At 38.4% G+C, this 24,020-nt stretch overlaps 4 protein-coding genes across 4 annotated transcripts in view; 2 read left to right on the top strand and 2 right to left on the bottom strand.

Annotated features, from left to right (window-relative positions):
- LOC117989342 (inositol-tetrakisphosphate 1-kinase-like) overlaps positions 1 to 24,020 on the top strand; it is a 218,837-nt gene that overhangs the window by 53,796 nt on the left and 141,021 nt on the right. The gene's annotated exons all lie outside the window — the stretch shown is intronic.
- On the bottom strand, positions 1,294 to 3,468 carry LOC117989296 (uncharacterized). The gene is made up of 2 exons (XM_034976632.2): positions 2,767 to 3,468; positions 1,294 to 2,674 (listed from the first exon to the last, which is right to left on the bottom strand). Exons 1-2 carry the CDS (start codon positions 3,084 to 3,086, stop codon positions 2,614 to 2,616), a joined length of 381 nt encoding a protein of 126 aa, XP_034832523.1. The 5' UTR covers positions 3,087 to 3,468; the 3' UTR covers positions 1,294 to 2,613.
- Grip163 (gamma-tubulin complex component 6) lies at positions 6,194 to 21,456 on the bottom strand. The gene is made up of 16 exons (XM_034976628.2): positions 20,864 to 21,456; positions 20,362 to 20,563; positions 19,102 to 19,292; positions 18,745 to 18,874; positions 17,845 to 17,991; positions 16,606 to 16,817; positions 15,608 to 15,800; positions 13,788 to 13,917; positions 12,730 to 12,952; positions 12,034 to 12,265; positions 11,430 to 11,622; positions 10,097 to 11,225; positions 9,029 to 9,821; positions 8,257 to 8,480; positions 7,316 to 7,653; positions 6,194 to 6,567 (listed from the first exon to the last, which is right to left on the bottom strand). The coding sequence occupies exons 1-16, from the start codon at positions 21,272 to 21,274 to the stop codon at positions 6,330 to 6,332; spliced, it is 4,986 nt and encodes a 1,661-aa protein (XP_034832519.1). The 5' UTR covers positions 21,275 to 21,456; the 3' UTR covers positions 6,194 to 6,329.
- On the top strand, positions 22,347 to 23,403 carry mRpL17 (mitochondrial ribosomal protein L17). Its single transcript, XM_034976630.2, has 2 exons — positions 22,347 to 22,762; positions 22,931 to 23,403. The coding sequence occupies exons 1-2, from the start codon at positions 22,565 to 22,567 to the stop codon at positions 23,333 to 23,335; spliced, it is 603 nt and encodes a 200-aa protein (XP_034832521.1). The 5' UTR covers positions 22,347 to 22,564; the 3' UTR covers positions 23,336 to 23,403.

A 24,020-nucleotide genomic window follows, 5' to 3' on the forward strand; every position in this document is an offset into this window, starting at 1 on the left:
GCAAGTCTTCACGTGTTACGTATATTTATTTCACTGGGCACTCTAATCCACAACTTTCCTGTGGTCTTTATCGATGCGTTTTTTACATTCTCGGATGATACAATAACGATAATTACTATATTTTTCATGTAAACTAGTATAATAGAAGTCATGTTTATTAACTTTGGGAGCTTATGCTGTTGTTTACAAATGCATGACGTCAGAGCACAGATAATCTATCGGCCAAACATGGCCGACAGTGTTTTCACCTGTCTAAGAAAAATATATTTTTAAATTAAAGTTTTATGGTTTTTAGGGCGCAAAAAAATATAGTGTTAATTTTTTTGATATAATAGGACAAATATTAACCATTTAAGACCAACTTTAAAAAAGTGTCAAGTAGCCTATTAGAACTCTGGCAGCCAATCTTAGTTTGCGCGTCTTACTGAAACTAATTATTACCACATTCGCTGACAAAATTCCTTTATTGTAGAAATAATGAAATATGGCAGTTCTGTAATTTTAAGTAAGGAACTTGCAGAATTATATCCTTATCTAGATGCATTTTTGAAATACTTAATAGAACCTACATTTACAATACAATCACTTTACGTCACTAGCTCAGTTATACTGAAAATACGTTTTCCTAATTTTAATAAAGCTGGTCCATTTACACAGTCAAAGTTAACATCACATAAAATCAAACATTGGGGCCGATTCTCTTGTACACAATCTCTAAACTAAACTATTGTGTTGTTTCGGATTGACTATGCTGCGTAGGCCCTACTGGCCGCTACAGCGTCACCGGGGGGGTTGGCGAGCGCGAAGCTCCGCCTGGGGGTGAGCCCTAGAGCTCGAAGAACAATTCAGTGATCGGGGGGCAACGCCATCCTAAGGGCGCCTCCTGCGAGGCTCGGACCACGGCTTAGGGTAACGTTGGGATGGGAGGAGCTGTTAATCTGATGTTTTGGTCAGTGGGTCCCCGGGGGCGTGACACATGGCCACGACCGGGTGACGTCAGGAATCGGGGACCTCGTCTTCGCCGGCGAAGACGCTGTAACTTTGTTTTAGAAGGTCTAAATCTAGTGCTATCCTTTTCCGCAAGCAACATTATGATAGGGATAGCAATAGATTTAGACGTGCCATTTTAGTTTAGTTTAGAGATTGTGTACAACGGAATTAGCCACATTATGTAACAAAATTAAGGTCTATGACAGTTCACTATAATATAACTTGTCCCCTGCTGTCATGTTGCCACTATTACTTGGTCTGCTTTATACTTATTTCATAGAACTGAGAGTTTATTATTGTGTGATTTGCAATAGTGCCAACATAACGTCAGGGGACAAGTTATAGTAAACGGTCTGTACATCAATAATGTAATTCACATTTTATTTATACTTAGGTACTGCGTAATAGGTAGAGTTACTAGTTATTGTTACACAACACTAATTTTTAAATATCATAAAAATCTGCTTATCAGATTCCGATATTCAACACGTTTTCCACGTTTAATGCAGTTTAAAAAATGTAAGTAGAGTTTTTTAATTTAAAATATCCATAAACATAGTTAGTTGTTCAAACATTTTGGACGTGCGGCGTTGACATTATATTAATATTGTCAATGGTACCTAGTTTGGCGGCGTAACTAGTGTAGTGCGTCCACATATCAAATTCATAATATTTTCGAAACAAACAAATCCTAATTTTGTTAAAGTAAGTAAAATATATAAATTCGAAGGCACATTTAAAACTAGCATAAACCTTTTTTCCTTCCCTTAAAAATGTGTGGTAGGTAGGTACTAGGTACCTATCTACTTAAGGAAAAATTAGTGGTGTAAGCATAGATGCGGAGCGAGACCAATAATCAATCTATGGGTGTAAGTAATTAAGTATAATTTTGTAGGTAGGTATATTTTACTTACTAGTAATTAAAAATAGTAGTAATAATAATATATTTATTAAGTAGTATCTACTAGTAAACAAAGCTACTTAATACTTTTCTGGCTTTATGTTTATCAATTATCGTAGCTAATAATATAAAATAGGTAGGTACCTACCTATTTTATGTTCTTTGACATTAGGCCTACTTGTTTTGATTTTACCGATCTTGATTTCCTAACGGGGCCTGAGGCTTCCTACATCCTACATACGGCCTTTTGACATAGCTACAAATAATGTAAATTATAAAGGTACCTCGCTCATAATATTATATTTATAAATAAATAACACCGTCACACGACGAATCACAGATCGATCCCGAACTGCCATAATAACTAAAGTCTAAAAACCGGATGGGTCAACCTTTTCGTAAAAGGCCAAAGCAAACCGTGGCAATCTAACTTAAACCTTAAAGTAAACGCAGTCTTAAACATTCAACTAGTAAACATACAGTTCATTCAACCTCGCTTTCAACAACCTTCCCAACATTGAACACAAACATGCATCCGTTAGAAGCGAATAAAGTGGATGTCTGTGTAATATTTTAATACATAAGGGCTCCATCATCGATCATAAACAACACATTCATAGCTGTTGTACTCAACTGGTGTTCTCTTCGCGTACATATCACAGATGGTGTGTCTCCTTGGCCGCGGGCAGCGCTCGGCGCGCGCGGGGCCGCCGCCGCGCGCGTCACAGGTAGGGCATGCAGGCGCCGCAGCGCGAGCGTCGCTCGGGGGAGTCGGCGCGCGCCCTGCACACAAGCACGCCCGGTTAACTCACGAGCTCCTCTCGGCGTTCCGAGACTCCGAGCGACCGAACGCTCGACGCAACTTCTCCACCAACCTGCTGTGAAACTTTTCCGAGTCCTTGCTGACGCTGGGCGGGCTAGCCGAGCCCTTGAGGTTTTCGTATGTTCGCAAGGATACTCGGCTCGGGGGCGCCCGGCAGTAGGATAGCGAGCGCATGGCCGGCGCGCTGCGGTGCGGGCTGAGCGCGGCGTTGGAGCGCGGCGACAGCGCGGGTCCCTCGGAACGCGACTCGGACACCTTGCGCACTCGGCCGCCGCCGGGGCCCGCCTTGTCCGCCGACTCCGAGGTCCGCCGCGACCGCTGCGAGTTGTAAATGTCCCAATCGTTCTTCATAACTGGCATCATGAACGCCATCTCGGCGGCGGTGACGGTGCTTCTTGAGTTTTAACGTTTTTGATGAGAGAAATAGCTGGCGCCGCTGAAATAGCAGTCGCTTCGCGCTCGTTTTCAAAACTTGTAGGTTGTACGCCGATCGATAGCCGTAAAGAGTGATTTCCACTGAATTCAGTTTTCTTGCAATTTTTGCAGTGGTTCTTGATATAAATTTTATTTTTGCTTTTACAGTTCTAAATGTTGTGCATTCGAAGGTGTAAAGGAAATAAACACAAGCTTTCACTTCAATGTCACTCGCGATGTAACCGTTATAGGCGGATGTTCACCTTAAGACGAATTGAAGTTGAATGAAGTATTCGTGAAAACACACCCTGAATATAAGGAAAATAACGGCACCACTAGCGCGCGGACGACGCTGTAAACTCTGTTATAATAAAAATTTCATTTGCCAATTATCTCAAATACTGTACGTCGCAACTTACAACTATAATAAGATAATAGATTAAAATATGCTATGTACATAATATATACGTTATTTATTATTATTTTATTATTAAACGCCAAATAGAAAAATATTAGCTTCACCTACTCAACACTAGATGGCAGAAAATTCAGTTACTCGACCATAGATGGCGCATAGTTAGAGAAAGTAGAATAGGAGGCCAAGAAATTATTTCGTTTGCCGGAGAATATTATTTCTTTATTTCCTGCTAAATTATTCTGACGATTCAAAGCAGCACTTATAAAAGTTTATTAGAAGAAAAATTTACTCTTCTATTCTATTTTTAAAACTAAATGTCACTTAAAAACAGAAATGTCAATTGAAATAATAATAATAAATAATAAATGAAATGCTACATAAATTCTTTCTAAAGGTAAGGTCGATATTTTATTACACGTAAGAAAAGCGTAGTTTTCTAATCGATCTGCACTAACCCTTACAATAATTTTACCAAAATTTATACAGCGCCACCTAGTTTTGGTATATGTAATACTAGCTTACGTTCGCGACTTCGTCCGCGTGGACTACATAAATTTCAAACCCCTATTTTACCCCCCCAGGGATTGAATTTTTAAAAATCCTTTCTTAGCGGATACTTACATCATAACAGCTATCTGCATGCCAAATTTTAGCTCGATCCGTCCAGTGGTTTGAGCTGTGCGTTGATAGATCAGTCAGTCAGTCAGTAAAAAAGATGAAAAAAACATGCACATGGTAGTGTGTCGAAGAACTGTGGTGAAGTGGTGTGGTTCTATCCTTTTGGAGCCTAATCCAATCGAGCATCGATATTTTAAAAGAAAAAGAAAACGTTTAAAAAGCTGTAGCCAGACTACGGAAAATTTTAAAATACTGTAACCCGAGTAGGTATAAATAAAAATATTATTGTGTAGGTAAGTATGCTTAAGCAAATATAAAACGATTATTTATTTATCTTTATTTTACTTTTATTTATTAAAATATGTATAGTGCTAAACAACTAGGATTAATACGTAAAAAGTAAATATAATTTTTCAATTACTTAATCTCTATCATAGAGACGTATTCATTAGCACTTATAACAAATTATAAGTATATTTGTACAGAAATAGCATTAATAAATTAAATAATTACTCAATAATATTATAATATTATACAGGGTGTAACCAGAACGCTAGCGAAAACGAAGACAGGTGATAGTACTGATCATTACTGATATGATACCACAAAAAAACCCGAAAAAGAAATTTAAAAAATGACCTATATTTTGTAAAAGTTCACGATATATTGCAAATAAAACATCTGACTGACGCTAGAGGTCAACGAACGTTACGTAAATAGGCCACTCGGAGTCAATGCCGCGTCGTAGGTGGTGCATTGACCCCAGTTTTGCACGTTATACATTGCGGGTTTGAAAAATACTAAATAATTAAAACTACAAACTGAGGCAAATGGTTATTGGTTTTGGATTGTGTTTAGGTAGTATAACAATAACGATAAGTTTTTGCTAGCGTTCTGGTTACACCCTGGTAGATGCATCCGACGATTCAAAAGTACTTGTGAAAGTTTACTAGAATAAAAAAGTATTTTCATTTTCATTTTCATTTATAACTACACTATAATTTTATTGGTATCGAAAGGTTTGGATTGCGTATTAGTTTATTACTTTTAATTATATGAAGATACTATAAGACACTGAACGCACTGAATATTCACTTTGCACAAGTTTAAACTGCTAAGATAAAATCTAGTAAATAAAAGGCACTTTCTAGTAAATAAACTGCCTTAAGAGTACCTAGGTACATTGATCTATACATGATATGTTTACATTGTATGAGAATTTTGTGACTACTTTGCTATTAATCAGCACCCTTATTATAAATGCAAAAGTGTGTTTGTTTGTTGGTTTATTGATTTATTGGTTTGTCCTTCAATTTATCGCAACGGTGCAACGGATTGACGTGATTTTGTGCATGGGTATAGATAAAGACCTGGAAATGTATGAAATGGTCAACGATAGATTGCATATTTGGCAAAACAAACCCGGTATTTCATGGAATAATTAGATATTCTATAAAATGATGGAATTGCATTGCCGGTAACATTAAGCAGATACTCTTTGTCTATACTATAGATGCTGATGCAGCCCTATAGACTCTATAGGGCTGCATCAGATAGTTAATAAAAATCGAGGTTCAACATCTACCAATCACAACCAACTACAAATCAATATAATGTGATAATAGGACCGATTCTCTTGTACACAATCTCTAAACTTATCTAAATTAGCAGGTCTAAATCTAGTGCTATCTTTTTCCGCAAGCAACATTATGAAAGGGATAGCAAGATATTTATACGTGTCATTTTAGTTTAGTTTAGAGATTGTATATAAACGGAATTAGCCACATTGACAAATATAATAACATGCTACTTTAAAATACTGATTTTATAAGAAGAGACATTACGCACGGTCAACGGCGATCGTAAGAATATGGTTAGAATCTGTAAATACACATTACGATTTCCATACAAATTACAGATTCTAATATTATAAATGTGAAAGTGTGGATGTTTGGATGTTTGTTACTCAATCACGCAAAAACGGCTGAACGGATTTGGATGAAATTTGGAATGGAGATAGATTATACCCTGGATTAACACATAGGCTACTTTTTATCCCGGAAAATCAAAGAGTTTCAGCGGGATTTTGAAAAATGTAAATCCACGCGGACGAAGTCGCAGGCATCAGCTAGTGGGCTTATAAACAAAACTTTGTATTAGAACCTTCACGCAGACTGAATACTGGCATTAGTATCCTCTTTGGACTTTTCCGGATCATAATACCCGTTAAGATTCACCATAGTGAGGAGTTCCACCAGATGCCTCTGGTAGCCGCATTCCATCAGTTTGGTGATCACCTTGTGGAGATATTTCGCTAGTTTCTCGAACAAGTGGTACAACTCCTCCAGCTGGATGAAACTCGTGTGTGTGAAGCAGCCATTGGTCTCCTTTTGTTGCCATTCACTGGAAACAATAGTGATTGGCAGTGAACATGGAATTATCAATTCCATCGGTACAACTAATTTAGTCATTTTGAAATCTACTTATCCATACTAATACTAATATACTAATATTATTATAAATGCGAAAGTGTGTGTCTGTCTGTCTGTCTGCTAGCCTTTCACGGCCAATCCGTTCAACCGATTTTGATGAAATTTGGTACAGAGATAGCTTGCATCCCGGGGAAGGACATAGGCTACTTTTTATCCCGGAAAATTAAAGAGTTCCTACAGGATTTTTAAAAACTAAATCCACACGGACGAAGTCGCGGGCATCAGCTAGTTACAAAATAATGTATCTACATATTTTACTACTATAACTATAGGTACGCGAAGGACAACACACGCTAGATTGATTGGGACAAAGCTTTTGTTTTTCATACCAAGAAATGTGAAAAAGAGAAGATAAAGGTACCTATAATTATTGTCATCCAAACCACAAGACGTGGTCTACAACTCTCTCAGTTATCAATTTCGACGAAATTACAACATACAGTATGCGGCAGAAAGTAATGTACATCGGCCTTTAGAATGACATTTCGGCTTTGTAGAGCGTTGTCGAGCGTTTTGTCGGTCTCAACGACGGAGACAACGCTCTACAAATCTGTTATCTCCTTCTAAAAGTCGATGCACATTATTTTCTGCCGCGTACTTTACGAACAAGTCAAACTAATAAAAATCTTTTAAAAAGAGGTACAAGGAAAATAGCTTACCCAGCCTTCAGGACTCGGCTGAACTTCAGCACCACAGTGAAGATATCGTTCAAGAGCTTCATTACAGGCATCGATCTGTTATTCAAAAGGCACCTAAAGAGGACCTTCTTTATATAAACCACGTGGCACTCGTACAAATCGTCGAGCGTTCGGGCCTTCATTAGATCCTTCTCGAACTCCGTCCATGACGTAAGAATACATGTTGTGACTATGTAGTTGTCTAACGCTCTTATTAGAGACGCCATTATGTGTCTGTATATCTGTATAGATATGTATTGGGGCGATTTTAACAGCTTCCTGGAGTGGTGTTTGGATATTTTCGCCGTTAGTTTTAAAGACTGGAAAATGGAAATTGAATATTGATTTGATGCGTTCATTCATTATATTCAGGGATGACCAGTGACCTATATTTTCATGAACGTTAAGGCTAAGGCCATACGATGCGTTTCAGGTGCGTTGCGGCGCCGCACGGCTGTGGATTTCAGGACTGGATGCCACACGGGCACTGCGTTGCCGCTCCGGCAGAAATGATTGCGTTGCACTGCGCCACCCCACCCCGCCTCGTCTCTATGGTCTCAAGTCTTAGTGAGCCCGAGAATCTTCGATTGCAAGTCAAAATCAAATCAAAGTAGGTACCTACTAAGTACTAATGTACACCTTTTTTTCTTTTCTTTTTAATATTCTTTATTGTACACCAAAAGAAACATGTAAAAGAAGAACATACAATTAGCAATCACTTTTTGATTGGATTAGTAAGATGATATGGTGATAATAAATTACGTAAACTTAAAACTAAAGCTGCGAGGGTTCCAAACACGCCCAGGTCTGAGAAGAGCCCACAACAAACTCAGTCGATTATTCTCCTCTCTTACAATCAGGTGAGATCGCAGGGAAAGGTTTCTAAACTATAATTCAGAAGAGCTAAATGAAAGGACTTTTACCTCGAAATCTTCACTCAGCACCCAAAATATCCGCCTCATTTTGACCAGAAACTGGAACACTTTAGCGTATCTCAGTAAAGCTTCTTGTGATAGTATAATGTTCAAAGGCCAGCCAACGGTGTACGTGAGAGAGAGGCATTGTAGTACATCAGGCGAACTGTGTTGGAAACTTAGCGGCGAGTCCGTTATAGTGAACGATAGGTTTTCCGAAAATTTGTGGACGTCTAGAATGGGTTTAAAATCTTACTTAAAATAGTCCATTATTATCATTATCCCATCGTCAACTCACTACAGAGCACGGGTCTCCTTACAGAATGAGAATGTTGGCTTCAATGCGGATCGGCAGACTTCACACGCCTTTGAGAACATTATGGAGAACTCTCAGGCACACAAGTTTTCTCACGATTCTAGGTCAACGGGAAGTACCCTATAGGTTTTGATTCCCTTGTGACAGGTCTTGACAGTCACGACATGATTAAAAAACCTATACTAACAGTGGTTGAAAAGTGTAACATGGATCTACTTTTTGCTAAACTGATGCACTGATCGCGAGTGATTTACTATTTTCCGTAGATAAGTTCCATAAATCCGAAGCCTTTGACGCCAAATTTAGTTGAAAGCAACCTAACCAAACAAAAAGGTGTCATTTGTTTATATTTGAAGGAAATACTTACCGTTTCCTCTTTTTTTGAATTCGATTAAAATCATTACTACTGCTGCTGGGAACTAGGAGATAAGATTAAAAATAATAATTTATATTCAAAAAACTTACGTGATATGGACGATCCAAGAGCTTTGTCCAAAATATTATGCAACGTGGCAAAGTTCAACAACTCCTGCGGATTTAGCGTTTTTGTCAATTTAGTGAACAGGTTATGACAGATGCTTCTAGAAAACTCTCCGTCCATTAGAAAGAAGTAATCCTTCAAACTCCTTAAATGCTCATACATGTCCAGATTTACCAGGAAATGGGTTAAGATGGAATTGTTTACAACTTCGAGTTGATAGGTTAACGGCAACATTACAGATCTTTGTAAACAAGCTGTTAGTGTTGCTATATTGTCACAATTTACTTTTTGATCTTTCTCAGTGTCACACTGTGACGCAAAAATGTTATTATATGGTTTTTTCTTGACTTCTTCCATAATGACTGTCGGATGAGTATAGAATGAATCTGTTTCACTATTTATCTTCTTATTAAAGTAATCTTTGGAGTAGTTTTGTAAATTTTTTACACCGAACGGGTCAAACGAATCTAGATTGTATGAACCATCTATTATATTGAATATCGAAGTTTTTTTGTTTGATATAGGAATATCGCAAAAGTCAACACTTTTAGATGGGGAATTTTCTGGGCTTTCTGTTTGATTGTCGCTAATTACTTCCGAATCAGCAGTTTCATCGTCGACGATTAATGAAAAGTTAAACCCGTTTGAGTTCAGGAATTCTTTGTCTGGTTTAAGTTTAGCAGAGTCTTTGCCGCCTTCGCTGTGTGGTGTGAATATATCACTCGTGATGCCTCCGTCGGCTGGTATTTCAGCGGTTGTAGGCGTTTCTAGGTGGAGCTGCGACAAAACATATTATTAACATTCAAGTAATTACAATTAAACTCTAAAAAATAGATCAAACAAACGTTATAACCTTTTTAAAATTACTACCACGAAAAGATTTCAATTTCCCAAACATAAATTACATTGTTTTAAAAATTTACAAAATAAAATCGTAGTTTAGATTATATTATGATCCAAGAGACTTAAATGCATAAAACAACACAACAGTCTGGACTATTGCTGCTATTAAATCAGGCTTTCGTGTTCGGGAAAAATACCACAGAAATTACCGTCGAGAACAATTCTCCTGGTGTAATCGCCCCTGTGTTTGGTGTGACCGCGAGTGTCTGTTGACTAAACATATTTTCGCTGAAGGGTTTCAAGTTCAACCTCAAACCGGATTTCTTCGCAGGATCATATTTTTTTGTTGAATTTAGGGTATTTTCATACACTGAGCCTAAAACTTTATTTTTATTTCGTATAGCTTCTTCCTGGGCAATATTCGCTGGTTCTTTTACTGAATATTTTTCTGAAGGCAGATTGTATTCAACGCCTAAAACTCTCTGTCTATTAACAAGAGCTTCCTTTTGTGCGTCAGTTCTAGGTTCTGTGACTACTTTATCTTGTTGAACAATATCAAATTCTACGCCCAGTACTTTCTGCTTATTCTTTTTGGCTTCGACGTGAGGTGACCATACCTCCTCGATGTTATTCTCTTCATCTAACGATGGTAGTTTCTTGGGGTCTTTTATTCGATTATTCTCAGTGTCTGTTTGACCAAATTCATGAGCCATAACTTTTTGCTTATTCTTCAACGCTTGTTGGTTTCTTTTCAAAAATTGTTGATTATCAAATTCGTTGTCTAGCTCACGACCGATTACGTCACTCGATGTTTCTTTTTCCTTCGATTTGTTATCATTCTCCGTATTGGCTGTAACAACGTTTCCTTGCGCATCGACTTCAACTTCGTTATCACAGGGAGTATCGTCTTTCGATTTGGAAACTCCAAAGAAGTTTTTAGCGACATTACATATGGCATTCAGAACGTCACTCGACGTTTGCGCTTTTTGTTTATTTTTGTTGTGTTCAGTAACGTTGGAAGACTCCGCGTCTTGTATTATTTCTACAGAAGGCGTTGATTCTGGAGTTTTAAAGTCATCATTAACTTCTCCATTATTGTTATCGATTGCATCGAGATCATCTTCCGATTTAAAATCACTCTGAATGGACATTGCCATTACTGATTCGTTGCGCTGATGTTCTAACTCTAGCTTTTCTCTTTTTAAGTTTCTCTCCTCTGTAGACAGAAGTTGCATTCTAGTTTGATCTAACTGTAAGCGTTTAATTTTCCATTCGGTATGTATCTTACTTTTCTCTACCTCCATATTTAATTTTGAATAATATTCCATCATTTTACTTCTGCAATTAAAAATAGATGAATAAACAAACAAGAAGAAGATAGGTATACAAAATATCAATTTTGCTCGCAACTTAGTTCGCGTGGATATTAATTTTTCCACATCCCTCAGGAGCTTTATAATCCCAGGATGTACAAGTAAAAAAGTAACAAATATACACTTTCTCATTAATAATGGTGTACATATTATAGACTATCACACTCACCTTTCATCATCTCTCAACTTAGAATCAACTTCTTCGGTGGCCTTTTCGGCGGCTTTTTCTAATTCACAAAGAGTTCTATCACGCTTTTTGGCTTTCGTCTTGGCAGCTTTCGCTTCAGCCATTGCTGCTTCTAACACTCTTAGTGAATGTTGTTTCTCTGCTATTATTAGTTGTGCTAACCTTTTTCTTTCAGCTACAAACAATAAAATTATCAATATATATAAAAGGAAAAGCTGACTGACTGACTGATCTATCAACGCACAGCTCAAACTATTCGACGGATCGGGCTGGAATTTGGCATGCAGATAGCTATTATAACGTAGGCATCCGCTAAGAAAGGATTCTTAAAAATGTAACCCCTAAGGGAGTAAAATAAGGGGTATGAAATTTGTGTAGTCCACGACACACGTCACGACGTCGTGACGCATCGTGTAGCATGGTACAGTGATTTCTATGTAGGACGTAGACGACGCAGCGGCACCGCTCAGGCGCCGCACGCACCGCCAATGCAACGCATCGTGTGGCTTCACTTTAACTTATCAAGACATGAAAAAGATAGTACATTTCTAAGCAAATCAGTTTATAGTTTAAGTAAGAACCTTACCAACAATCTTTTCCATAGTTTCAGCTTGTTTCAAAGACGCCATTTCAGTGAAAGCCTTCCGCTCCGCCTCCCGCTTCAGCAGAATTTGTTCGAAAGTGACGGGCTCCCCACTCACGAACAAGCACCTCGTTCGGTACACGTCCAACAACTGCTGTTGCTGCTCGAGCTCATCGAAACTGGCACAGCATTTTACTGATGGATGGTCTGATGAAATTAAGAGGACTAGGGGATCCTGTAAATACATGTTTGAAATTATTTCATAGGGAGCTGGCAATCAAAACTGTAATAAGGCATTTTACCTCTTTTTCAAAAGTCTTATTTTATCCTAAAGTAATAATAAACTACCAAAAATTTTAAAATTTTTATTTTAAAAATTCACATCTGCTGTGTTAGTTTTACGTTTGCTAACTATAGGCAGACTTCACACACCTTTGAGAACATTATGGAGAACTCTCAGGCATGCAGGTTTCCTTACTATGTCATCCGTCACCATTAAAACAAGTGATATTTAATTACTTAAAGCTTCGAAACATAGCTTCGAAAAGTTAGAGGTGCGAGCCCGGGATAAAACCCCGACCTACGATTAGGAGGTGGACGTCCTAACCACTAGGCTATCACTGCGATTGTTATTAATAAAACATACCTAGATATTATTGGTACAACATACGTAGCATAAAAATTAAAACGGCTACTTACACTAGGGTTGCAATGTTTCAGCAATCTCAAAGATTTACCACAGAGTAAAATAAACGTGGCCAATTGCCTTAGAAAATCTGGAATGGCAACACTGAGGGTTATATGAAACCCTTTGTCCCAATATCTCTTGGAACGAGAATTCACGAACGTGGTATCTTTTCGTATAAAGAATTCCTCATAAATGTCGTCTAATTCCCCTTCGAATATGAATCGTTCGATAAATCTGTGAAAATGTTGATTTATTAAAAGTTGGTAACAATTTTAAGTAAATAATTATTCATATCCCATACGTCTCCCGTCTGCTAGCTTTTTACGGCCCTTCTTTTTAACCGTTGAAAAGCTGATTGATTGACTGACTAATCTATCATTTTCTTTATTTATTCAGATACAAGCTAGCCCTTGACTGCAATCTCACTTGGTGGTAAGTGATGATACAATCAAAGATGAAAGCGGGCTAAACTGGAATATGGCAGTTTTTATTAAACCCATACACCCTTGGTTTCTACACGGCATTGTACCGGAACGCTGAATCGCTTGGTGCCACGGCTTTGGTATATATGGTACATACGGCCGAAGCCTTCCACCAGACAAAAAATCCAATGCACAGCTCAAACTACTGGACGGATCGGGAAAAATTCATGGTATGCAGATAGCTATTATGACGCAGACATCCGCTAAGAAAGGGTTTTTGAAAATTCAACCCTTAAGGGGGTAAAATAAGAGGGTTTGAAATTTGTGTAGTCCAGGCGGACGAAGTCGCGGACATGAGCTAGTAACATCATAAATACTAAAGTGTGTCTGTCTATATTGTCTGTTCATAGCTTCAAATATTAACTGTCAGCTACATTCTAATCTAAATATATAAAAGGAAAAGGTGACTGACTGACTGATCTATCAATGCACAGCTCAAACTACTGGACGGATCAGGCTGAAATTTGGCATGCAGATAGATATTATGACGTAGGCAACCGCTAAGAAAGGATTTGATTTTGAAAATTAAACTCCTAAGGGGGTGAAACAGGGGTTTGAAAATCATAAGCTAGTTTTAATATATTTACTTGAAGTAGGCGCTGCATATGGCAAACAGGGCGTTATACAACGTCAGTGCAGTGTTCCTGTGCGTCACGAGCGATATTTCATTGAACAAATACGACATCAGCTCCGCTCCGTGCGGCATCGAGGATGAATCTGAAACAAATTACATTTATGAGTTTGTATTAATTTTTTTTTAATTTCACTTCACCTCTTAATATTTTGCCAGAGTCTTTCAGACTTTTTTTATTTTTTTACTCAGATATAAGTTAGCCCTTGACTGCAAGCAATCTCATCTGTGATGATGCAATCTAAGATGGAAGCGGGCTAAACTGGAGTATGGTGGTTTTTTAAAAACTCATACCCATTTGGTCCACACAGCATCGTACCGGAATGCTAAATCGCTTCGCGGCACGGTTTTGCTGGTAGGGTGGTCACTAGCCACGGCCAAAGCCTCCCACCAGACCAGACCAGAAATTTAATTAAAAATTACAAAATTCCAAACCCCTGCCGGGAATCGAACCCGGGACCCACCAAAAAGACCCCAATTTAACCTCAAAGCAAACAATTAGTCAACCCGCGGGGTGTTTACGTAAAACGTTGCAGTAGCGACAGCAACGCGACAGCAGTAGTAGACAGTAGCATGTCTCCCTACGAAAGGGAGCTAATTAATCAGTTTGTAATAAGACTTAATCGATTTAACGTGCTGCCTAATTCCTTATTACATTTTGCTTTACTTTACTGCCTTTTAAAGTGATAACATCATTGTACCTAAATCTTTTGTACTAGCCAGTTGTTAACGTTTATGCTATGTGCCCTTTAGTTATAAATCCTTTTGTATGTAAATACTTGTGTATGTGTAAATGTTGTTGGTTAGTCAAATAAAATAAAATAAAGTAGCATTGAGACAGTTCATTTGCTGTCTCTCTTCTTCTTCTTCTTATTTTGCTTTGTGGCCTATTGCTGTCTCTCTAGCCGCTGTTACGTGTGACGTTTGACAGCAATGATCGCGAGATTTACGCCTGTCGCAAGCCTGTCGCGAGATAGTAATCACCCCGCAGATTGACGAATGGGTTCAGTAGCAAAAATTACTCAGTACTTCATTATAGTAGTAAAAACAACACGATAGCTTCCTCTGTCACGCTCATAAGCGAGAGAGACAAAGAGACTTTTTAAGATGTAGTGCCACCATAATGAAAATTAAATATTTATTTGTTATGCAAGGTTGCAAAGTTGTTATTTTGTCGCGAGAGTCTGTATTCTCTCGTTACGCTCAGGATTCTATTTTTGAACCACTCGCACTCGTGGTTTAACCTTAGAATCCTTAGTTGGCTCGGAATTCAAAGGCTCGAGCGCAAATAAATTTACAGCCGTGCGTAACACACAACTTTTCATCTCACTACAGCGAGGAAACGCTAGATGCTTGCTACAAGAGGCGCCAGTACCGTGGAGGTTTCAATAAGAAGTTTCTATATTAATAGGGCACAAGTCAGGCAGTGAAGGAGGTTTTAATTCAAGAAGATTTTATCCATACTAATATTATAAATGCGAAAGTGTGTCTGTCTGTCTGTCTGCTAGCTTTTCACGGCCCAACCGTTTAACCGATTTTGATGATATTTGGTATAAAGTTAGCTTACATCCCAGGGAAGGACATAGGCTACTTTTTATATTGGAAAATTAAAGAGTTCCCACAGGATTTTTAAAAAACCCAAATCCACGCGGACGAAATCGCGGGCATCATCTAGTATATGAATAAAGTTTTCAGGTGCGTTCAGAATTCAAATTTAATAAATAAAATTTAATCAAAAAAAAATTCAAATTTAATAAAAATGTAAACCAAACTCACCTAGATCCACAACTTTATAAATAGATGCAATAGTCTCGATCTCATACTCGAGCGGTTCAATGTGATATAGAATCTGCAGTAGAGTGGGCATGAAGTTGAGCTCGCCCGTACTCTTTTTGCAGCATTCTTCATATATCACTGTCGCCGCTAAGCGAAACTCTAGCAAATATCTCCCAATTACCTCTCTCGCTGCCTGCAAAGTTACAAAAAAAAATCCATACTTCCATACTAATACTATTATAAATGCGAAAGCGTGTTAGCAAGCTTTTCACGACCCAATAGTTTAACCGATTTCGATGAAATTTGGTTCAGAGTTAGCTTTTTATCCCGGAAAATTAAAGAGTGCCCACGAGATTCTCAAAAACCTAAATCCACGCAGACGAAGTCGCGGGTATCATCTAGTTTATATAAATATTATCTACTAGCTGACTATCTGATGCCTGCGACTTCGTCTACTTTTTGGGCCTGAAATTAAACAGTCCCCTTTGATTTTCAGGTCCAAAAAGTAGCCTATGTCGCTCTCCAGGTATTCAACTCCATGCAAAAAATCAGGTCAATCCGCTGCTCCGTTGCGGCGTGATTGAAGGACAAACCAATAAACCAATCGGCTGCTACTGAAGATTTCTTGAAAAAAACCCCAATCACTATTTGATCCATTAATCATCTGGCACAGGAGTGACATTGGATTCTTAAGCAGCAAAATGCTCAAGCAATTTTTTGGATTATCTCTTGCACGCTGTTTTGAATGCTATTTTAGTACTGTTTTAGTTCATCCATATTAATATTATAAATGCGAAAGTGTGTCTGTCTGTCTGCTAGCTTTTCACGGCTCAACTGTTCAACCGATTTTGACGAAATTGGGTACAAAGATAGCTTACATTTTGGGGAAGGACATAGGCTACTTTTTATCCCGGAAAATCAAAGAGTTCCCACGGGATTTTTAAAAACCCATATCCACGCATAAGCTAGTTTTTTAGGAAATAAGAACGTAAACATACCTCGAAAACCAGTCCCTTGCTGTGAAAATAGTCATCGACAGTTAGGTTGAAGGCGAAATTATACAGTCGCTTGTAAAACGTGCCAACAAGAAGCAGCGGCGCGACATACGACGTCAAATGCTCTTTCGAAATACCCTCCAAAACCAAATTCTCTTTTATATAAAAACGATTGGATTCTTTATTGAACGGGAACGAACTTGTTTCTACACCAACTGAAAGTGGAATAGGAAAAATCGGTCAAGTGCGAGTCGGACTCACACACGAAGAATTCCGTACCCGGTACCATTGCACAAGAAATAACACTTTAATTTTCATGGCAGCCATTTTCAAACTATCACTATTACTCGGCGGCAGTAGAGATTCATATGCTCTGATTTCAACTCTCTACCTATTACGGTTCACGAGATACAGCTCGCTGGCAGACAGACAGACAGACGGGACGGACGGACAGCGGAGGCTTAGTATTAGGATCCCGATGACACCCTTCGGGTACGGAACCCTTGAAACAATCAGAATGTGTATAATGGGTCCGATCCGAACTAAGAATAGGAAAGCCATATTGTGCTCTATGTTACCTAACTGTCACTTGAAAATTACGGTTTGCACGGAAAATCAAAAAGTTCTCAGGGGATTTTTAAAAAGGCAAATCTACGCGGAACTGAAAAAGTCAATTTTAGTAAAATACTAGCTGATGCCCGCGACTTTTTATTTTAATATGGAATTAGGTTTTTAAAAATCCCGTGGGAACTCTTTGATTTTTCCGGGGTAAAAAGTAGCCTATGTCATTCTCCAGGTCTTTATTATACCCATGCAAAAAAACATGCCAATCTGTTGCACCGTTGCGACGTGATTGAAGGACAAACCAACAAACAAACACACTTTCGCATTTATAATAAGGGTACTGATGAACATTTTATTCCATTACAAGTTAGCCCTTGACTATGATCTCACCAGGTGCTATGTGATGATGCAATCTAAGGTGGAAGCGGGCTAACTTGAAAGGGGTATAGCAGTTTTTATTAAACCCACTTATCAACCCATTGTGTAAAAAAGAGGAGAGAGGATGACCAAAGAAAAGGTGGATGGATTGCGTGAAAGAGAATATGCGTGTAAAAGGGGTGGATAATATGTTGACGGATGACAGAAGTGAGTGTAAGAAAAAGACATGTTGTACCGACCCCACGTAACGTGGTATAAGGTAAGGAAGACGAAGAAGATCAAACCATTATGTCAACTTACTTATTAAATACATGACATGCCTTACAAACTGTTTCTCTGATATGACAGTAAGGTCACTCAACTCGTTAGCATAAGTCCGTCTCCACAGCGCCATCTCTCTGGTCGACGAAGCTATAAGCTGTCTATCATTGATTGGGGGCAGTTTGGCTGAAAAAAATACAATGTTTCAGTAAAGACGAGTTTTACGAGAATTACGAGTCTACTTTGATGAACTAATGATTTTTGGCTAATTTCGTGGGTAATTAAAAAATAGGGTTCGGAAAAACCAATAGACGTTGGGGTCTCAAGTTGCTCCAGCACTGCACCTCGCATCGAAAAGCGCAGCGTTGGAAGACCCCCCCTAGGTGGACGGACGACATCAGATGAGTCTCAGGGAGCCGCTGGATTCAGGCGGCGCAAGACAGCAGTCATGGACGTCTATCGGTTGATAATGATGAGGATGATGATGATTATGAAGAAATAATGGGTACGTTCCACGATTAAAACGATGATCTTGAAATATCGATATTTCGATCCAGTTGCATGGGTCATGGACACGATGGGACTCCACAGGACGGGGCGATCCCATCGTGACCATGACTCATGCAACTGCAATTTGCAGCACCAGAGGAAACGTCTATGCGTTGCCGGCCTTTCAGGAAATTGTTGGTCCGCCCCTTGAATAACCCCCTGTTGTAATCTAGTATTATACTTTAACATTATTGAAGTAAGGAATAATTTATAATCGCTCCAATTTATTTATTAATCATTCATCGCAATAATAATCACTGATTTATATTTAATACTATTTACAACACATTCGTTTTTGCTTACACTGACGTATTTATTACTGTTTATTTATATCGCTATTAATTTGCATTGATCTACTTGTCACAATTTCTACTAATTTAAAAAGCCTACCAACAATATCCCAAATGTCTTCAGGTATATCTTTATCAACTTGTGAAGCTAACTCCCAAATATCTACTGAGTTATCTTTATGGAACACTTCCTTCACTTTTGACTGTTCATTTGAGCTTACTAGAGTAACCTGAAATCATAAATTCAATTTGCTAATCAGTACCCTTATTATAAATGCGAAAATGTGTTTGTTTGTTGGTTTATTCATCATCATGTCGTCCCATCTTCGGCTCATGTTCCATTCTATTTTAGCAATAATAAAAAGAAAAGCTACAGATACTCTAAATTTAGTTTAGAGAAAGACAACAGAAACGGCGCCATTATCATAGAAATTATAACACATTGAATAAACCTTACCTTAATATTAGCATCTGTGGATTGTGACGAAGGCATCTGTATATCTCTTGGGGCGGTTAGACGTGGAAAGTTATGTATTGTACTATCAGAGTACGGGGAAAATGCAGTAGACGTCATAGACGCCAAAGACATTGGACTGAGGAATGATTTCATATTCACTGTTCCACTTTGAGAAGGGCTATCTGGAAGACCTGCAAAAAAATTGTTAAGAAGAAAACGGAAACTTCCCGACACAGGGTATGAGGCGGGGGGGACGTTCCATGCACCTGCACGTCACTTGCGCTCGCCTGCACCGGGTTAGCACGCGGGGGCTATGCGGATGTGCCGGGCTTTTCCTCCCCGATTGCCATCTCGACCTGTTTGTACTATTGTACACTTTTTGATTGTCAATTATTGTTGGGTTTGTAAGATAATGATTGCATGATGTGGTGATAATTATTAATCACATAAACTTTAAAGTAACACAGTCTAATTTTCTGGTGCGTTTTCTGGGCTTTGGCCGTGGCTAGTTACCACCCACCTGCAAAGCTGTAGCGCCAAGCGATTTAGTATTTTTGTATGATGCCATGTAGAAACCAAAGGGATGTGGGTTTAATAAAAACTGCTTAGACTGCATCATCACTTACAACCAGGTGAGATAGCCATCAAGGGTTAACTTGTATCTGAATAATAAAAAAAAACTATGCATTGCATTATAAAAAGTTTACTTACCTATTTTTATGCCTAATCAGATACAAGAAAACATCCAACAGAAACTCTTAAAGGAATAAAAACCGGTCAAGTGCGAGTTGGTCTCGCTCATACAAGAAATAACAGTTTAATTTTTTTTGGGATGAAACTACAAATTCACGGTTTTGGGATTGTTCCATTTCTTCTTCTTTGTCGTAACAATCTTGGCAGAGTGGCTGTGGTCATCACCAAGTGACATTTTTGGGGACAGATGTCACGCACGTGTCACGTACACACCTCATGAGCATTCGCCACTTCTCCCTGCCGCCCAATAGTCTGGTTCCATACTTGTGCTATAAGACATTGCTATCTGCCAAAGTTTATGATTCTAGGTCAATGGCAAGTACCAAGTAGGTTTTGATTCCCTTGACCGATGTTGACGGACAGAAAGACACCAATTGATCCTATAAGGGTTTCTTTTTAACTGAAGATACAGAATCCAAAAATGAGTGATAGTGAGTTCCCACTGGATTTTAATACCTAAATCCACGCAGAAGTCACGGGCACCATTTAGTTAATAATATAACTCACATCCTCTGGAGTTAAAGCTTTCAACTGTGACCTCTGTGTAGCACTGAGATGTGTGCTTGGACAAGTGTGACTCCGGACGCTTCACCGAAAAAGGGAGCTCAAACACATACGATGGGAAGAATGAGTAAGGTTCAGGTGAACCAAATAACTCCTTTTTTGGTTTCGGTAACATCTCATCCAGGAGTCCAAATGAAAATGGGTGCTAAAAAGAAATTATAGAATATATAAAAAATCAACCAACTAAGCCACTTTAATTTTTTTTAAATAAACCACTGTATACAAAGCGATTGGCTTCCACATTTCTAATATGCACTGCTCGAATATATAATGCACTTCCGGCTTCCATTTTTCCCAAGCTATAATACTGGTACGTTCAAAAGAAGAGTGAATAGGCACCTTCTGGGCAGGCGCGCTCCATCTTAGACTGCATTCATGTGATTCATTTCGTTTGATGTGATTGGAGTCAAGTGCATGCCTGTCTATAGTTATAAAAAAAGCATACCTGAAACATTTCATTTGACAAATCTTGTGCTGCTGAATTTTTTAAGCCGATCAGGCATTTCAAAACATTTTGAAAAAGTTCTTTTTGTTCACCAAAATCTGTACAGCGCACTGTGCTTACAAGTTTCTTAAGATCAATGGACCTCTTATATTCGGCTACATTTTTGGCAGTTTGCTGTGTTACAAAATAATGAGATAGCAAATCTATGATGGGATCTGTTCCTGTGCCTGCGATTCCTGAAGGTGACCTTTTTAAAATGATCTCATAAGATTGAGACCGTAATTTCGCAGTTAGAGCTTGCTGAGACACTCTAGTTTGTCCACAATACTCAGCAGCTGTGTTCTCACACAGCTTTGTGAGTAATTCATACACTCCGGCGTTTTCTGAGCTGAATCGCGAAGGAAAACTCATGTTTGTGGTTTGTTTACCACACGTTTTCAATGTTAAACATTTTGTTTCACATCACATTGTTTTCAACCATTATAACTTAAAAAAGCTAACAATAATTCAAGATCTTGAGCATTAATTCTTCGTATTTCTGGAGTAAATATACTGCTTGATTTCTGCTGTGTACTTATTAATAAATAACAAGTAATTAGGTAGGTACCTACCATGTACCTACTTAGGTAGTAAAAAATAATAATTTGAAATATCAACATGTCAATGTCAATAATGTCAATTATTGTCAACCGTAGATAGAGTAATAAAGCTAGATAAAGGAACGCACAGATATGTCCAGATATGCAACTAGCGTTGCCCCCTCAGTCCCTCTCGCTCAAGCAGAGGTACCTACGACCTCTCACGACGCCACGAATTCTCAAAGTTTGTTTTGCAACAGTACTAAAGTTGTAAAACAAACTTTGAGAATTCGTGGCGTCATTGTATTTCTCATTAGTTTCTAATAGTCCTTGTTCTGAGCTATTTATAAAGCAATAAAGAAACAAAGCAATGGTACCAATATATTACTCCGTGCGTCAAGTAACGAAGAAAGCGATGAACGGACCACGAACTTAACATCGATATTATGTATAATAGTTATCTGGATTTGGCACAGTCAGTTATTGTTGTATTTAAATCATATTTTTATGCAAATACTAGCTGATGCCTGCGACTTGCACACTTGTGGCAAACAACAAGCACTGGCAAGCGTGTAAATGGCTGTTTGCGTATGATTGCCAACGCTTGTCATTCGATCCGATTGACTGCAAGCCAAACCATACCCAAACCCTGTGTATAAAAGTACTTTGTCGTGTTTGCCGATGCTTGCTGTTTGTTGTCTTACAAGCGTGGGGCGTTTGGCTTGGCCAGAAGTGTATTATGGTTCGTCAGATACTTTCGGCAAACAAAATTGTACATTGTACAGCGTGCATCGGCAAACACCACAAAGTAATTTATATATTTGTTTGGCTATGGTTTGGCTTGCAGTCAGGTGGATCAAACGGCAAGCTCTCCCAAGCGTTAGCAAGCAGTATGCAGAAACCTGTCCAAGCGCTTGCCACTGATTGTCACAAGCATGTGGACCCGTCATTTGGATTAAATAAATAGAGAGAACCCAGAGCCGTAAAGCCCGATGAAAAAGAAACTAAAAGTTGACAAGAAAAAATAAAAACATAACCTTAAAATAAGTCCTTATAAGAATATAATTATTTAATAGGTACCTAGTTTTATAACTAGTTCAAAACTCCTTATATCGCTAATAAAATGAATCAAGCTGATGTAACTAAACTAGTGTCTAAATTGCGAATAAAAGTACCGGACCAGCATCGAAAATTAAGAAATCCGAAAGGGCCAGAAGGAAGGCTAGATAAGTTAAGAAAAACTGTTACGGGGTTAATTAAATACGAAAGGATTGAGTTAAATCTACATAGAGCTGAAGAAGCACGCCAATATGCTGAAAGGGTAAAAAAGCTTAGATATTTGTAGATATACCTAGTGCAACTTGTTTCACATTATATGCTACAGATGACCCTTAAAGTACCTACATCATCTTAGCCTTTACTAATTATTTAGATTATTACTAAGTTATAATTTGGTAACTATGTTAAACAGACAAACTTGTGTTTTCAGCTCATTTCGGAAGCAATCATTCATGGTGACTGCCACAAACCAACAATGGATATTGCAGACTATTGGTTGCTTGAAAAAGAACTGATACACAAATTATTTAAAGTTCTCGTACCAAGATTTGAAAACTGTAATACAGCTTTTACAAAAATGTTCAAAGCACCAAAGCCAAGCTATGGAAGGAATATTGATAAGGCTATTTTAGAATTAAGAGGTAACCCGTATCCATCATTGACAAACAAACAGTCAAACAATAGACAGCTTCTCCAAAATGTTTTGTTAGATGCAGCAAAATATGAATACAGACAAGCTAAGTATGCTGAAATGGCTGACAAAATTGGTAAAAATGAAGCTACACAGTCAACAAGTGAGGATTTATCGAAAAGCAAGCCTGCCACCGAGCTGTAGTAATAGTCTTGAATAATCGTTCATAAAGTGTATCAATATTAGTAAAATAAATTTAAGTAGTCATAACATTGACATGATTTCATTTGACAAAATATTCCTGCCCTTGGTTCCTACCCTGTAGATCAGTGTGCCTTTGATTTAGTCCAGAATACTTTAGGTAGGCACCCACATGGGCGGTTGTCCATAAGCATAGAGATTATTCTATTATTACTGCCCATTGGCACAGGACACTTCAGCTTCGCAACCCGTTTAGCTGTCATGTCAGTTACTCTGCATATGGATCTCATTTCTGATTTGATCACATAGAGAAACTCCAAGCATAGCTGTCTCCATTGCAGGCCGAATGAATCTGATTCTGAGGTCTGAACTTTAGGATTATTATAGTTTTATTCCGAGCTCTTGTATTATATCAGATACGATATCGGACCGGCGCGGCGGCGTCTGGACTCTGGAGCCTACGCAACGCAAGTCCAAAACATGGATAAAAGAAGTAGGTACCTAATTCACTTATCTGTGGTCCAAATGGTCCAAACCACAGAGTACATTGAATATAAACGCATTTGCGATGCGCTGCGCGACGCGGCAGCGCCTTGCTTCATATAAACTATATAATTTTGTCGTGTCATGGCGCGTCGCTCAAGCACACGAGTAGATAACATGCTCAAGTGCGCTTTGCTCCATACAA

The sequence above is a fragment of the Maniola hyperantus genome, chromosome 16 (assembly GCF_902806685.2).
Source record: "Maniola hyperantus chromosome 16, iAphHyp1.2, whole genome shotgun sequence".
Taxonomy (NCBI): Eukaryota; Metazoa; Arthropoda; class Insecta; order Lepidoptera; family Nymphalidae; genus Maniola; species Maniola hyperantus.

Bases quoted from the DNA above. Each gene is read 5' to 3' on its own strand.
- LOC117989296 (XM_034976632.2), bottom strand. From the start codon at position 3,086: ATGGCGTTCATGATGCCAGTTATGAAGAACGATTGGGACATTTACAAC. The intron at 2,675-2,766 runs GTTGGTGGAGAA...GCTTGTGTGCAG, and splicing joins TCGGAAAAGTTTCACAGCAG to GGCGCGCGCCGACTCCCCCG.
- Grip163 (XM_034976628.2), bottom strand. From the start codon at position 21,274: ATGAGTTTTCCTTCGCGATTCAGCTCAGAAAACGCCGGAGTGTATGAA. The intron at 8,481-9,028 runs GTAAGTTTTTTG...AACCCATTCTAG, and splicing joins TCTTGGATCGTCCATATCAC to ACGTCCACAAATTTTCGGAA. The intron at 7,654-8,256 runs GTAAAAGTCCTT...TCCATTTTCCAG, and splicing joins TGCTGAGTGAAGATTTCGAG to TCTTTAAAACTAACGGCGAA.
- mRpL17 (XM_034976630.2), top strand. From the start codon at position 22,565: ATGAATCAAGCTGATGTAACTAAACTAGTGTCTAAATTGCGAATAAAA. The intron at 22,763-22,930 runs GTAAAAAAGCTT...TTGTGTTTTCAG, and splicing joins CACGCCAATATGCTGAAAGG to CTCATTTCGGAAGCAATCAT.